The 13,375-nt window shown below is 51.6% G+C and overlaps 1 protein-coding gene across 5 annotated transcripts in view; it reads right to left on the bottom strand.

The window, feature by feature from the left end:
• Nucleotides 1-3,235: 3,235 nt before the first annotated feature.
• The window catches only part of LOC144732639 (plastin-3-like), a 77,982-nt gene continuing 67,842 nt past the window's right edge, over nt 3,236-13,375 (bottom strand). For all 5 annotated transcript variants that reach the window (XM_078614143.1, XM_078614145.1, XM_078614144.1 and 2 more), the window contains 7 exons: nt 10,565-10,760; nt 10,110-10,188; nt 8,277-8,391; nt 7,506-7,636; nt 6,170-6,293; nt 5,404-5,528; nt 3,236-4,654 (listed from right to left, as the gene is read on the bottom strand). In XM_078614143.1, coding sequence (XP_078470269.1) covers nt 4,522-4,654; nt 5,404-5,528; nt 6,170-6,293; nt 7,506-7,636; nt 8,277-8,391; nt 10,110-10,188; nt 10,565-10,760 — 903 coding nt within the window. In that variant the 3' untranslated portion in view covers nt 3,236-4,521. The remainder of the gene's footprint in view (nt 4,655-5,403; nt 5,529-6,169; nt 6,294-7,505; nt 7,637-8,276; nt 8,392-10,109; nt 10,189-10,564; nt 10,761-13,375) is intronic.

Genomic DNA, 13,375 nt, shown 5'->3' with positions numbered 1-13,375 from the left:
TTCTAAATGTTGGGGGGAAAACCAGAGGGACCAGAGAAAAATCCAAATATACAGGCATCAGGGTCAGAATCGAACCCACGACCTCCTGTATACCAGGCAAGGTAGTTAACATCGCCACCGTGGCACCCAAGTCAAACATGCCATCGGCCAGAGTTGGGATCCCATTGTTGAGGAGTTCCCAACTCAGACGTCAGTGCTGCACCGGATAGGATTCGGAGTAAAGCAGCAGTCCGTGTGACTGATGATCCAGCACACTCGCCAATTCACTCTGGTCGCTCACTGGCGGTCGGTCACCTCCTCATCGCTCTTCTATCACTGCTACCATGGTGACCGTTCCCGTGAACTTCACTTATCGATTTCGCCACCCATGCCGAGGTCTGACAGACCATCTCGTCTGATCCACACAGCGTTCAACCAACACCGCACTGCAGGTCACAACAAAGATAAAGACCCCCCCGTAGGGAAGAGAGGGGAGGTGGCCAGCACCACACCTGGCCACCTTTGTCTTCCCAGTACTGATGTCTACACACTGCACCGAGTACTCCTTTAAGACTGAGTCATCCTAGCAGAGGGCTCAGAACCGGTTCAAATATTCGTCGCCCGGTGTTGGTCGTGAGCGGGAATTGAAGTTTGCGTAGCTTTGCTATTCCGCTGTTGAAGGAGCGTAGGCTGCTATCAGCAAGGGTTGTTATCATTCATCCTGTAGACACAATGTTGTATTTGCAAGCAAAACAATAAACTTTGTCAAGGGGTGTTTTTTTTTTAATAGTATATTTATATAAAGACCTCAAAGAACAAAATAGCAATGTCTAGCCTTGTACTGTTAAGTAAAACGTTAACTTCAAAGCTAGCAACGGCAACATGATTGTAAAACAATAAGACGTCAACATTCTAGAAAAACAAATAATGTCATGAACACGTCCAGAAGCTCGGTTTTCGTACTGCGGTCCCATACTCTGCTTTGAACATCACAATTCGGAATCCCATGAACAGTTTATTGGCAAGATACTGGGTCCAAATACAGGATACATTTTAAAAGTAAAACTCTTCATTCATAAGTTTTGTATATAGCATCGTCGTTCATGCAAAGTGAATCTCACAATCCCAGCCAGGCGGTGAGCCGGCACTGCCGACAATTGCCCAAGCTCTGCGCTCCTCTATACATTAAGATGTTTTTCGACCAATTAACGAGTGTTTACACGTGTGGGAGGAAACAGAAGTGCCCGGAGAAAACGCAGCGTGCGAAGGTGCACCCGCTATCCAATACAGACGGGACTGATGGAGATTAGTCCACACTTGCTGTACTGCCTTCTCCTGGTGCGCCAGGGTACGGGGCTCCTCGACGCCCACAGAAATGCGTCATTTGTGCGGCGATCCACCAACCCTCGCTGCTGCCGCTGCTGCCTCCAAGGCGCTGGTTGACGGGCAGCCACGTGGAGCAGCAGCAGCGGCGGAGCCGTCGCCGCCACCCGACAATGGAGCTACGCTTACGAATCAACGGGCGCGACCGCCCCATATTGCCGGAGGCAGCGTTCACAGGATGACGGGGGGGATGGAGAGCGCTGCTCTCTCTCTCTGTGTGCGCTCCGCCAGGCGTACATCGCGGCCGACCCCTCCCGGCACGCGGTGCCAAAACCCCAGCACGCTTCGGGATGGAGGCAAATGTAACCAAAATGTCGCGTTGAGCTCAACGCCTTCGGGCGAAACAGATTAGAGTACAGTATTGCCTCGTTATTCACAAACTGGCGATCATCTGCAACTTTACGCGACTACTGCATCGAGAGAGACGGAGAAAGTTATGAGAGGGAATGTGATGCGTTTTAGAGTATTTGACTGATATTTCCACGCGATAAGCCACTTCGTTGAGCTATCATTTGTGGCCAGGTCGCTTCTGAAAAAGAGCTACATTGCTCAGTGGGCCTTACCTGGTAAAATTAAATTTTGTTTAGTTTTAGTTTAAATGCAAGAAAGTGGTGAGATCATCGTTACTGCATCAATTTCAGGTAAGTTAATTCATAAACCATTATTTAATCGTTAAATATTTACTTTTATTTACTTTAACTTTATTAAAACCCATTTTGTGTTAGGATGTTCACGTCTTTAATAGATTCTTTATTAAGGCTCATTCATTAAAAAGAGGTTTTCGTAGGCCAATAATATCTGCGAAATGTGCTATTCACGAGCGAATAACGAGGGCACACTGTACTTGTATTTACATCTGGTTTGCCGCAGGTGGTGGCCGACACGCTCCGACTCGCAACCATCCAACCCCATCCTGTGCCCGACATGCCACAGAAACTTTGCACCAATCGGTGTCGTGACAATTGAGCAGCGCCCCCAGCGCTGGGTGGGGGGGGTGGGCCCCACCTCTCCCAGGTGGAGTTCAGTGGTTGCTGGTCGGAGCGTGTTGGCGACCGGCGTACACGTATGACGGTGGCCAACAGCCGACAGTCGCGCTGGCGAATGAATGAGAACGTTCACATCGGACAGCGCAGCACTCGGCGGGAGCAGCAGTGGGGGAGGGGATGCCCTGCAGGTGTCATTTGAAGGGGGGGGGGGGGAGCCGACATCAATTTTGTATTTATTCAACTCCAGCCAACGAATCACGAGGCTGCTCTCCCACAAATGCTCCCCAGATATTGAGCGTCGCCTGGCAGCGGTGAGCTCCTTCCCGGCGTAAACACTGCCAGGTGGCGGCCCAAGCGAGATGTATTTATTTATTCTGTCGAGTGAGAGAGAGAGGTGAGATCGATCTTCCCAAAGCGCGTTGGAATTCACTCGGCAGCAAATTTCCTCACCGCGGGTGACCGGATTGTCGATCAACGATAGCAACGGGCACGACCGCCGGGGTGTTTAAAACGTCCGATTCACGTCGGACTGGCGGGGCGAGCAAGTCAGCGGTGTTGTACGAGGGGGGGGGGGGGTGTTAGCGAGCAACCGTGGGGATTTCCCTCCTCCCGTGCGTGCCCCTTTGTGGCTTTGCAGTGCCGGTGCCACGACGCAGCCACCGAGGGTCACCTGGCCCCATCGTCCGACACACAGCTCACCCCCCCCTCGTTGACCATTCACCGCCCCCCACCTCCCCAGTCCCACACTAACGCGCTTCACTCGTACCGTGTCCTTGCACATACAGACAATACGTAGTCGCGCGTCGTCACATTCACTAATTAGCACGCCTGAGCGTCGTCTTCGCCTTTGGTGTCAATTTTTGCAGCATAAAACCCAATTGTCGCAATTTCATTCAAACTCACTTTATTTTTTTGTTACCTTGCATAGGTCATAGGCCATGATAGGACGCACGGTCATACCCTCCGCAAACATCAAAATTCTCGACGCAATTTCATTCCCAGGATTTCCACTTTTACAACCGATTTTCACGACACGTTTCCCTCTCCCCGTCGTTGATTGTAATATTTACCGGGGTGGTTATATATATAAACATTGTCATAAAATGCAGAAAAAAACACACGTAACAAGCCGACCGACGGGCCGGTCCCACAGAACTCCCGAGCTGGGAAAAAGTGGCGACTCTTCTCCGCTCGTCGTATTGTACACCTTCATCCGCTGGAGAAAGCTTGCAAAGCACGTTTCTGAATGCTGCTGTTCTACGATGAGAGGAATGCTCCCCAGTAAGTGTTCTGACCCAACTCCGACCCTCCCCCAGTGTGCCTGCCCCACAGGGGACCAAGGACGCCTACTAAACGTACTGTGACCGCGGTGATGCGCGTGCGGGTGATGTGTGTGGGATGTCTGTGGGAGCGATGTCTGTACGTGTCCTGCGATAGGGAGTGCAGTGTAAGTGGGCGTGTACATGATGAGTTTTGCATGTGTACGTGTGTGAATTGTGCTCGTGCAATGTGTCCAGTGGTAGAGTGCAGTGCGTGTGTGACGTATCTTTGTGTCGGGTGTGGATTGTGTGCCATGTGTGTGTGCGACGTGCCTGTGTGCCATGTGTGTGTTTGACATGCTTGTGCGCCATTGTGGTGTGAGATCTGCAGTAGATTGGCAAGCGTGGCGTGTGCATTGCTGTGACGCAGCACGGCAAGATGCGTGCCATGGTGCACCACGGCATGCCACGGTGTGCCATGATGTGTCACGGCGTGCCACAGTGTACCAGTGTGCTACGGTGTGCCACGGTGTGTGCCACGGTGCGTGCCACGGTGCGTGCCACGGTGCGTGCCACGAGCTGCGAGCGGCTCTGCGACTGCGGTGCCCGAGCGCGGCGTGGGCCAGCACTGCTAAGGGTGGCATTTACCGTGCCACGGCGTGCGGCAGGAGGAGCGTGCGGCGTGTTACGCGTGCGACATAGCGAGCTGTAAAGCGCGTGGATTGCGGGGAGTGTGCGGAGGACATGCCGTTGGCACACCACGTGCGCTGTGGTGCGTGTGGTTCTCGCGGCCGCCTGCATGCGGTGCAAGTTGCAGTTGTATCGTTGGTTGTATTGTTGGTGTGCGTGCATGCGTGCATGTGGGTGCATGTGCGTGCCTGGCGCAGCAGTTGTGGTGTCTGCGGCGCAGCGCGTCACACCTTCTTCATGCCGCGCCCCATGAGGCAGGCGAACATGGTCATCACCATCTTGGGCTTCACCTCCACGAGGTCGTCGGGCAGCGCGTAGACGCGCGCGCCGATCTTGCGCGCCATCGAGATGGCGTACCTGCCGGGCGAGTCACGCACGCGCCCCCCACCGTTGCGGTTAGAACTTCCACGTTCCCATGACGGGCCGGGCACTCCACAGGACAAAGTCTGACCGCAAGGCGGTAACTTCGCTGTCTTATCGACCCTGCGGGGACGACGGGCCGAGTCGACCCCCATCTGGGACTGAACTTGTGCCCTTGAGGTTCCGAGTAAAGTGTGCACGCTTGCGCAGCGTCACCACCGCAGCGTCACCAACGCAGCGTCACCAACGCAGCGTCACCACCACCACAGCTCAGAGAGGACTGGGGTGAGGGGTGGGGGGGCCGCTTCCACAATGGAGACGCTGACAGTGGCAAAGCGCCACAGGCTCAACACCGTTTGGCGGTGGGGGGGGGGGGGTGGCAGGGAGGGGGGGAATGGGAGGGGGAGCGGTGGTTTAGCGGTTAGCGCTACGCTGCATTACGAACCTAGCGATCCAAGTTCGATTCCTGCTCATGGCCAACACCAGTGACGATTATCTGAACCGCTCCTGAGCCTCCCCTAGGTCGACTCGGCCTCCTATGAGTACCCGGTGCGATGTGTAAACATCATCACTAGGAAGACACAGGCGGCCGGGCGTGGTACTGGCCACCCATCCCCTCGTGTGCTGTGCCGGACTTCATCGGTGCTCGCTAACAGCACTTGCCCCAACAGTCTGTTAAGGCTATACGAGGGGGGGGGATCTTTGTCTTTGGGGGGACATGGGGGGGGGATGCAAGCGAGGCTCACTTGGCGTTGTCGAGCCGGTCGTCGTCGGTCAAGGGCTGCTCCTTGACGAGGTCGTAGCGGATGGAGCCCGGCTGGATGGCGTCGATGAGGTCCAGCACGGGCTGGCTGGAGCTGATGTTCTTGTCCTGCCGCAGGGAAAGAGCCAACCACTTACAGCGCTCGCCGAGGCCAGCAGAGCGGCGCGCATAGCGGCAGCGGCAACAACGGTCGCTGTGAGCCGAGCGTTGCAACTGTTGAGAACTCTCGTGAACTCTCGTGAACTCTCGTGAACTCTCGTGGCCCACGCAGCCACGCACGTCCTGCCTCGTCACGAGAGGCGCTCGCACGTCGTGTTCACGTGTCCCTGTCCACACGTCTTCTCCCTCCTAGGTGCCTGCACCGCTCGATTAATTTTGCCCAACACCACACCTGACCACCTTTGCTTCCCCAATGCTGATGTTTACACGCCGCACGAGGCGCTCATGTAAGGCTGAGTCGACCAAGGGGAGAGCCCCGGATCAGTTCAGATATCACGTAATGTTGGCCGTGAGTGGGAATCGAATTCGGGTCACCGGATTAGCAAAGAGATGCGCTAACCGCTGGACCAATATTCTCCCCACACCACAGCCGCCAAACGTGCACACACACGCACACAAGCAGACACGGCTCCCCATGTCCGTGTGTCACAACTGGTCGTGGACTCTCAGTGAAAGATGTGTATGAGGTCCGGTCCGAAGAGAGGTCAAGAGATCGAGGTCGAAAGGTTGAAAGGATGAGAGGGCGGCACCTTGAAGCTGGCGATGGAGGAGCTCTTCCCGGCGTCGCGAAGCGTGTGGTTCACCCAGTTCACGATGATCTCATCGTTAACCTTCTCTCCCTCACCCAGGTCCTCCAGGACTTGAATCGTGTACCTGCGAGCACACACAGTAATTGTTTCCCCCATCAGCCGTGGCGTGCGTTGAGGTCAGCTGATGGTGCCCTGCATCGCATTCCAAGGGTCGGGCTCAGGAAGAATGTAGTGGTTTGGCTTTGGGGTTTGGGCTCCGTTGGGTGGCAAAGGATTTCACGACATAAATGTGGTCCTCCAATTGAAAATAATCGTTTTGTTGTGGAGAATAAAAATAACAAAATATATCAGCAGGTAATGTGTTGCCACATATTCGTCACCATCATTGATTCAAGCAAACCGGACTCTGTTGATGAGACACTGTGTGTCGAAACCGGTCCAGAGTTTTGCTTGTCTTGAATCAAAGCTGCTGACGTTACACACTCCCAGAAGGCAGTGCGGGGCCAATGGGTTGCATAAGAAATACTTTTGCTTTTTATGCGGAGAGACGGATAGCGAAAGGAGACGTACTGTCTACCTATTTACGTTATAATATATTTGGTCAGAACATTAAGTGGCCTAACTCAAACATTCATTAAGAATCAACCTTTACAGCATTCAATGGGGTACTGCGGTGGCAAGTTGTTATCGGTCTTGCCTGCTATGCAGGAGGTCGTAGGTTCTATCCCAGACCCTGACAATGCCCGTTATATACTTGGAGTCCGCGTGGATTGTTCTCCGGGTTCCGCCCCCCTCCACATTTACAAACAACACGCGGCATTTAGATAATTTGGCTATGACTATAAATTCCCACGTGTGATGATGACGATGATGATATCAGCCACTGTGATGAGCTGTCATGTGTGGCCAGGTCGCCTCTGAAAAAGACCTCATCGTTCAGTGAGCGTCACCTGGTAAAATAAAAGTTTTTTTTATTTTTACCAGCTAAGGCCCACTGAGCTAGAGCTATTTTTCAGAAGCGACCTGGCCACAAATGATAGCTCAACAAAGTGGCTTATCAAGTGGAGTCAAATACTCTACATGCGTGTTGATCCTAAATTTGGAGGGGAAATCCCAAGGACCCGGAAAAAACTCCACGCGACCACCACGGGGAGAGGGGCACGCAAACTCCAAATATACAGCAGGCATCGTCAGCCTCGGGATCGACCCCAAGACCTACTGCATGCCAGGCGAGGTGGTTTAGTTAACAAGCTTGGGTCTTCTTGCGCTGACGATGACGCGATTCCTAGCGCCGGGCCCCGTGGACAGTGGTGGCGCAGGGAGGGGCGGCACTCACTTGCGCATGAGCTGCCACACGAGCGCCAGCGTGAGCGTCGGGTTGCCATCGTTGAGGTCCTGGCCGCCGATCCCCACCAGGGAGAACTTGGTCGTCTTGCCCAGCTCCACGGCGTAGTTGCAGTTCTCCAGCTGGAAGGCAGCGCCACACCGCGTCACCAAAGCACAATGCTCATCCGCACACAGCTTGGATGCCACACGGCTCCCACACCACACAGCTCCCGCCTACCACGCCCGCACCTCCGTCACCACACACCATTCGCTACGAGTGCCGCCCCCTCTCCATACATCGTCATCGCCACCACGAACACCGCCGGTGGGCGAGGGCGCTGTGATTCTCGGTGGCACAGTGCCGTTCTCACTCCAACCATGCGTTCCGTGCTCCCTGGAGCACGAACCCCCCCCCCCTCCAACATGCAGAGCACCTCTTGGGCGCCTCAACGAAATGTCCGTCCATCATCGGCTTAATCGCACGTGCCGAGAATGCACGCGTCGAACTGCGCACGTGTGATCGGATTACGTGTGACAGGGCGTCGTCACGTCTGGGCTAACGATGGAGGTCGCGCAACAACTCTGCCAGCGGGATAGAAGTAACGAGGATACAAAACGAGCCAAAAGCCGACCGATTCTCGAACAGAATCGCAACCGCGAATCGCAACGATGCAGGGAACAGCTGGGAGGTGAGGGGGGCGGCTGAATCGTGACCTACGCCGAGTAACCATACCGCCCGTCTCGCCCGCTCACTCGCCATCTCACGCGCGTGTCGCTTCACCTTCTTCATGTTGGCGCCCAGCTTGGGGTACGGAGGCTTGTTCACTTTGTTCCAGTCCACTCGCGTTTTGATTTTCTCGAACAGCTGGATGATCACGAGCGCATCGACGAGGTCGCTGCACGAGGAGGAGACGCACAGACACACACACGCACACCCCATTAACTAAATATTTAACGATTAAACAATAGTTTAGTAATGAACTTACCTAAAATTATGATGCTGCGAGGTAGAAGGATTCAGTAACAATGATCTCATCACTTTCTTGCATCTAAACTAAAACTGATTTTTTTTATTTTACCAGGTAAGGCCCATTGAGTCATGTAGTTTTTTTCAGAAGCGACCTGGCCACAAATGATAACGCAAATAAGTGGCTCATCACGTGGAAATGTACAGCGGCCAAATACTCTGAACGCGTGATGTTGATTAAAAACGTGGAGGGAAAAACCGAAGGATTCGGAAAAAAATCCACGTGACCACAGGGAGAGAGACACGCAAACTCCAAATATACAGGTGTTGAGGTTAGGGTCAAACCCACGACCTCCTGTATACCAGGAGAGGTAGTTAACATCTCTCCGCCGTGCTACATCAAGGGTGGTCACATCCTCCCTGGTCACACGCTTGCAAACGAGACGCATCCTGGTCTCTTTGAGTTCCCCCACCTGGTGACACAAACTACGCTGGAAACTTGAACTCACTCACTCCAACCACAATGAGAACACCTGTCGCGGCTGGAACGTACACGTGTAAATATGTGCACATTTGTGCCGACTATGGTAGCATGTAAATATGTCCACGTGTGCAGGTTAGGGGAAACGAGTTATTTAACATCAACAAACAGCAGCAGAAATGCAATAACAGCGCTCCAATAATTCACGAATCAATGTTACTTGCGGATTATTGACGGTTCACGACCGTTTCCCGTAATCTACGGCACGCAAATCGCGATCCGTAGTGTGAAGGCTGAACACAAAGCTGCAAGAGCAGAGCTGCAGGAGTAGAGCTGCAGGGAAAATGTGGAAGTGGGATTTGTGTTCATGTTATTTTGCTATTTTGTATTTGTTTACATTGCACACAAGGTGTGCCGATGTCATTTTTTACACGCTTTTATTTAACTCACTCTGTCTGTTGTTGTTGTTGTCGTATCCTCAAATCTTGTAACTCAATTTGAACCCACTTCCCAATGTGGTATCGACTGCAAACTTGGTATACTTATGTCATACTCATGACAATACTATATTCTATGAAAATTGTTTATAAACATTATTTTTATACATTATGTTTCGGCTTGGGTCTAATTGTCCACGCTCAACTGTCGTTGGCTGTAAATCACCACGGCCCCTTACGTTATGGCAAGCTTCGGGGCCACTTCCTGGAGTCGTGGAGTTCTGCCATTACTCGTTCGGTACATTTCATTAAAGCGTGTTTTAAAAAAGTATTTTTAAATATTACTTATTTGACTATAGAAAAGGGGTTTTGGCTTTTTATGTTGATTTGGATATGAAGCCCAAGAAAAATGCTAAAACCCATTAAACGTCGACCTATCTTGGCAGATTTGCACCATTTGTGTCTTAGAAAAACTCGAGCGCTCGTAATCCGTAAATTTATCCTGGATTAATGGAATCACGCGGCTAATTCCTCCAGCGTAAAAAATTCTGCTCAATCCGGTCTCCCCACTTCAACGCGGACGATTGGACTTCTGCTGCATATGTGTGGGTGCAGGCTCGGGGAAACGTGTCCGTATGTGGTGGTGTGTGTGTGTGAAGGTGAGGGTAGTTCCACGTGGGAGGGGGCTTGACTGCCACGAGAGGGGCATCTCAGTGCCGACCTGCCTACCTGTACAGGTGATTGACAAAGGGGTTCACGCCCAGAGAATTCATCCAATTCCTGAACGTCCGCTCCTCCCGGCTCTCACCTGTCATCACCACAACGATCATCGTCATTATTAACATCATCATTAGCATCGTCACCATCATCAAGTTCATCATCTTCATAATCACTGTCCTCATCATCATCACCATCATCACTGTCAGCATCACCATCACCACTATCATCAGCATTACTGTTATCATCACTGTCATCATCATGTTGTGCTAGGTATCCGGGTGACCGAGGAACTAAATTGCCTTGTCTCACTAAACCCGCACCACTCATGGTGTGGGTGTAAACCCTTGAATGTGAGCAGTACAGACAATGATCTCAGCATGTTCCTGTGTTGAGTGTCATCAGTGGCTGGCTACTGTCCCCCCGGCGCAGCCTGGCAGGCCCCGGCAACAATCCGCAGCGTGCACCTTCCAGCAGGCCCCAGTCGATGTCCTGGTTGGCCGGCTTGTGCAGCGCCGGGTACTTGTTGAAGAGGTTCGCCACGAAGGCCAGGTTCAGCTTGGGGTTTCCGCTCACCACGTCGGCCGGCGTGACGAACTGCCGGCAGCCGAGCTTGTCGGCCTGCACCAGCATGCTCTCGGCACGGCGAAGCTCATCCTTGTCCTGCGGTGGGTAGCAAGAGACGAGCGCAGGGCAGGGTGCGAGCGGTTACAGCGGTGATAATGACACAGCTAAGTCTTGGGGCACCTGTAACCAAGCGTTTGCTGCTCCGAGTGAGTGCTTGTGTACAAGAATGACAGGGTGTCAGAGATCTGTCTCGATCGCAAGACTGGTGCGGGAAAATCCTCATTCGCAAGCCTTAACGGAGCATACATATATGCCGCTCTGTAGAGAAGGCAAATTTGTGTCACGGAAACCACCGGCAGTTTATGATTGCCGGTAAACGACTGCCCGAAAACAGACCGGGTGCATCACGGTCTTCATTAACTCTGCCTTCTTGGGTGGGACCCTTTAGCACAAGTTACTGTCAACCAAACTAACCGGGCGAGGGATAACGGAGATACTGCAAGAGCTCTCTCGCTCGGGGATGTCAGAAGCCGCAAAGGTATCGGACCATCTCAGTTCCGTCAATTAATCTAACCATTGGAAAGGGGCTCAATCAACTATGTCTGTTGGTTATCTGAAGCCTAGTGGTAGAAATTGCACGTTGCTATGGCATGCAACAGTTTCTGCTCGGAATGACTTCGACCACCGTGCTGCCACCTCCGTGTAGCACCGCTTCGTGGGTGGCGTTCACTCCACCAACACCAGAGGGAACTCTTTGGCCACGTCGACCCCTGTTTATTTGGGGGTAATTCTGGGAGTTAGGATTTCTAGGCGACAAACTAAAATTATTTTTAACTTTACCAGGTAAGGCCCACTGAGCTGTGTAGCTCTTTTTTAGAAGCGACCTGCCCACCAATCATAGCCCAATGATGTGGGCTTATCATGTGTACATTTATAACGGCAAAATCCTCTTAACATGTCTTTCTAAACACCGGCACATGAAGATTCATTAGTCAATATCACTCGAGGTGTTTGATAACAGAGGACATTCAATATGATACATTGGTGGTATCATAACAGTGCAGCAAGAGGCACTGGGGATATTCACAGAGGTTGAACAAAAGTTCCTTTGTGAAGGCCCGTACTCCGTACCCGACAGCGGAGCCCGTACTCTAGTTTGGACGAGCGTGAATTTCGAGCGTGAATTTCGAGCGCGTATTTGGCAGACAGTGGTCACATGTATGTATGTTGAACCAAGTGACTTGACGTCACCACAGCGCTTTTGCCAGGCTATGTGCACTTTAAGGCCACGTGAAGTGTCAAGCGCCTACTGGCAGGTCACAGGACAGACCCTGGTGCCATGGGTTGACCGATTGAGATAATAAACAGACAGTTAACATTACAAATCTAATAATTGGTTTTTTACCCTTATATCTGGCAACAAAACTGAAACCTTTTTACAAGGAGTCATGTTTACATAGACCACAATACCTGCAGTCATAATGCAAAAAAAAACATAACTCTGATAATGTGCACTGTCCTTGAAGTTGATTGGTCCAGACCCGAGACAGCTTTCCTTAGTCTCACATGGGTTGAACCAGATGACGCCTTTTGGCGTCATCTGGTATGACTGCAGGTATTGTCGTCTATGTAAACATGACTCCTTGTAAAAAGGTGTCAGTTTTGTTGCCAGATAGAAGGGTAAAAAAACAATTATCATATTTTTACTGGCAAATGAGGTTCCAATGGTGTAAATTACAAATCTAGTTTAGGAGAGGGGAAATAATTTAAACTGCTGATACTAATAATAATCATGTCGACTTGTAACGCACAGTATTCAATCGCTCTCGAAAACAGAAAAGGACTCCAAGGCATGAGGGAGTTCAGAGAAGTGGCAAGGCAGCAGCCGAGGACTCAGCTTGTGCCAACAATTGTCCAAGATCTGCGGTCCTCTCTACATTAAGATGTTTTCAGCCACTTAATGAGTGTTTATATACATGTCAGAGGAAACCAGAGGGCTCACAGAAAACCTAAGCATGTAAGGGGGAAACACTCTATCCCGAGCCACGCCTGACACACAGGGTGTAGCCTTGACCACAACCGCATCATGCTGTGCATGCAATGCCAACGGGAAATGTATTTAATTATTTTTTTTCCCCACCGAATAGTTTCCCACTGAGCTTGAAGCAATGTCATTAAACGAAATGAAACGGCAAGGACAGCGAGAGCGAGAAGAGAGTCAATGTCTGTAACATACCACACGTGCGTTAAAACGAGCAAGGAAACCAGTCCATTAAGGGAGCCTTAATGTTGTTAGAGGGATTCATAGGCCACATCATTGCATCCAAAGAAGGTGTGTAAGGAGGACAATGTGAGACAGTAACTTAAAACATAGGTTCTTCAACGCCAGTACAATGATTCCATATTAATTCCTGAGTTAGGACACGTGGTAGTTTTAAATATTTTCATTTGTTTAGTTTGTTGTCCTTCCCCCGCATCTCCGATTATCACAGCGGACCACGTATGGTGTGAAAAGAAGTTCAACATAAGGACACAAATTAAATGTTGTGCCACAAGCTTGTCGCTAACCCTCCACCAGCCGGACGGGACTGGCACGTTCTGCAAGGGTATTGATTATTAACAGGCGGCAGTAGCCCAAGGGCTTTCGCAGCGGAATTCAACATCAACGCACGGCGGTGGCGTTTCACTCAAACCGCGCTGAGCTTCATCAG

The sequence above is a fragment of the Lampetra planeri genome, chromosome 43 (genome assembly GCF_965212315.1).
Source record: "Lampetra planeri chromosome 43, kcLamPlan1.2.h2, whole genome shotgun sequence".
In the NCBI taxonomy this organism is placed as follows: domain Eukaryota; kingdom Metazoa; phylum Chordata; class Hyperoartia; order Petromyzontiformes; family Petromyzontidae; genus Lampetra; species Lampetra planeri.
This window is presented reverse-complemented; position numbering and strand designations above follow the sequence as displayed.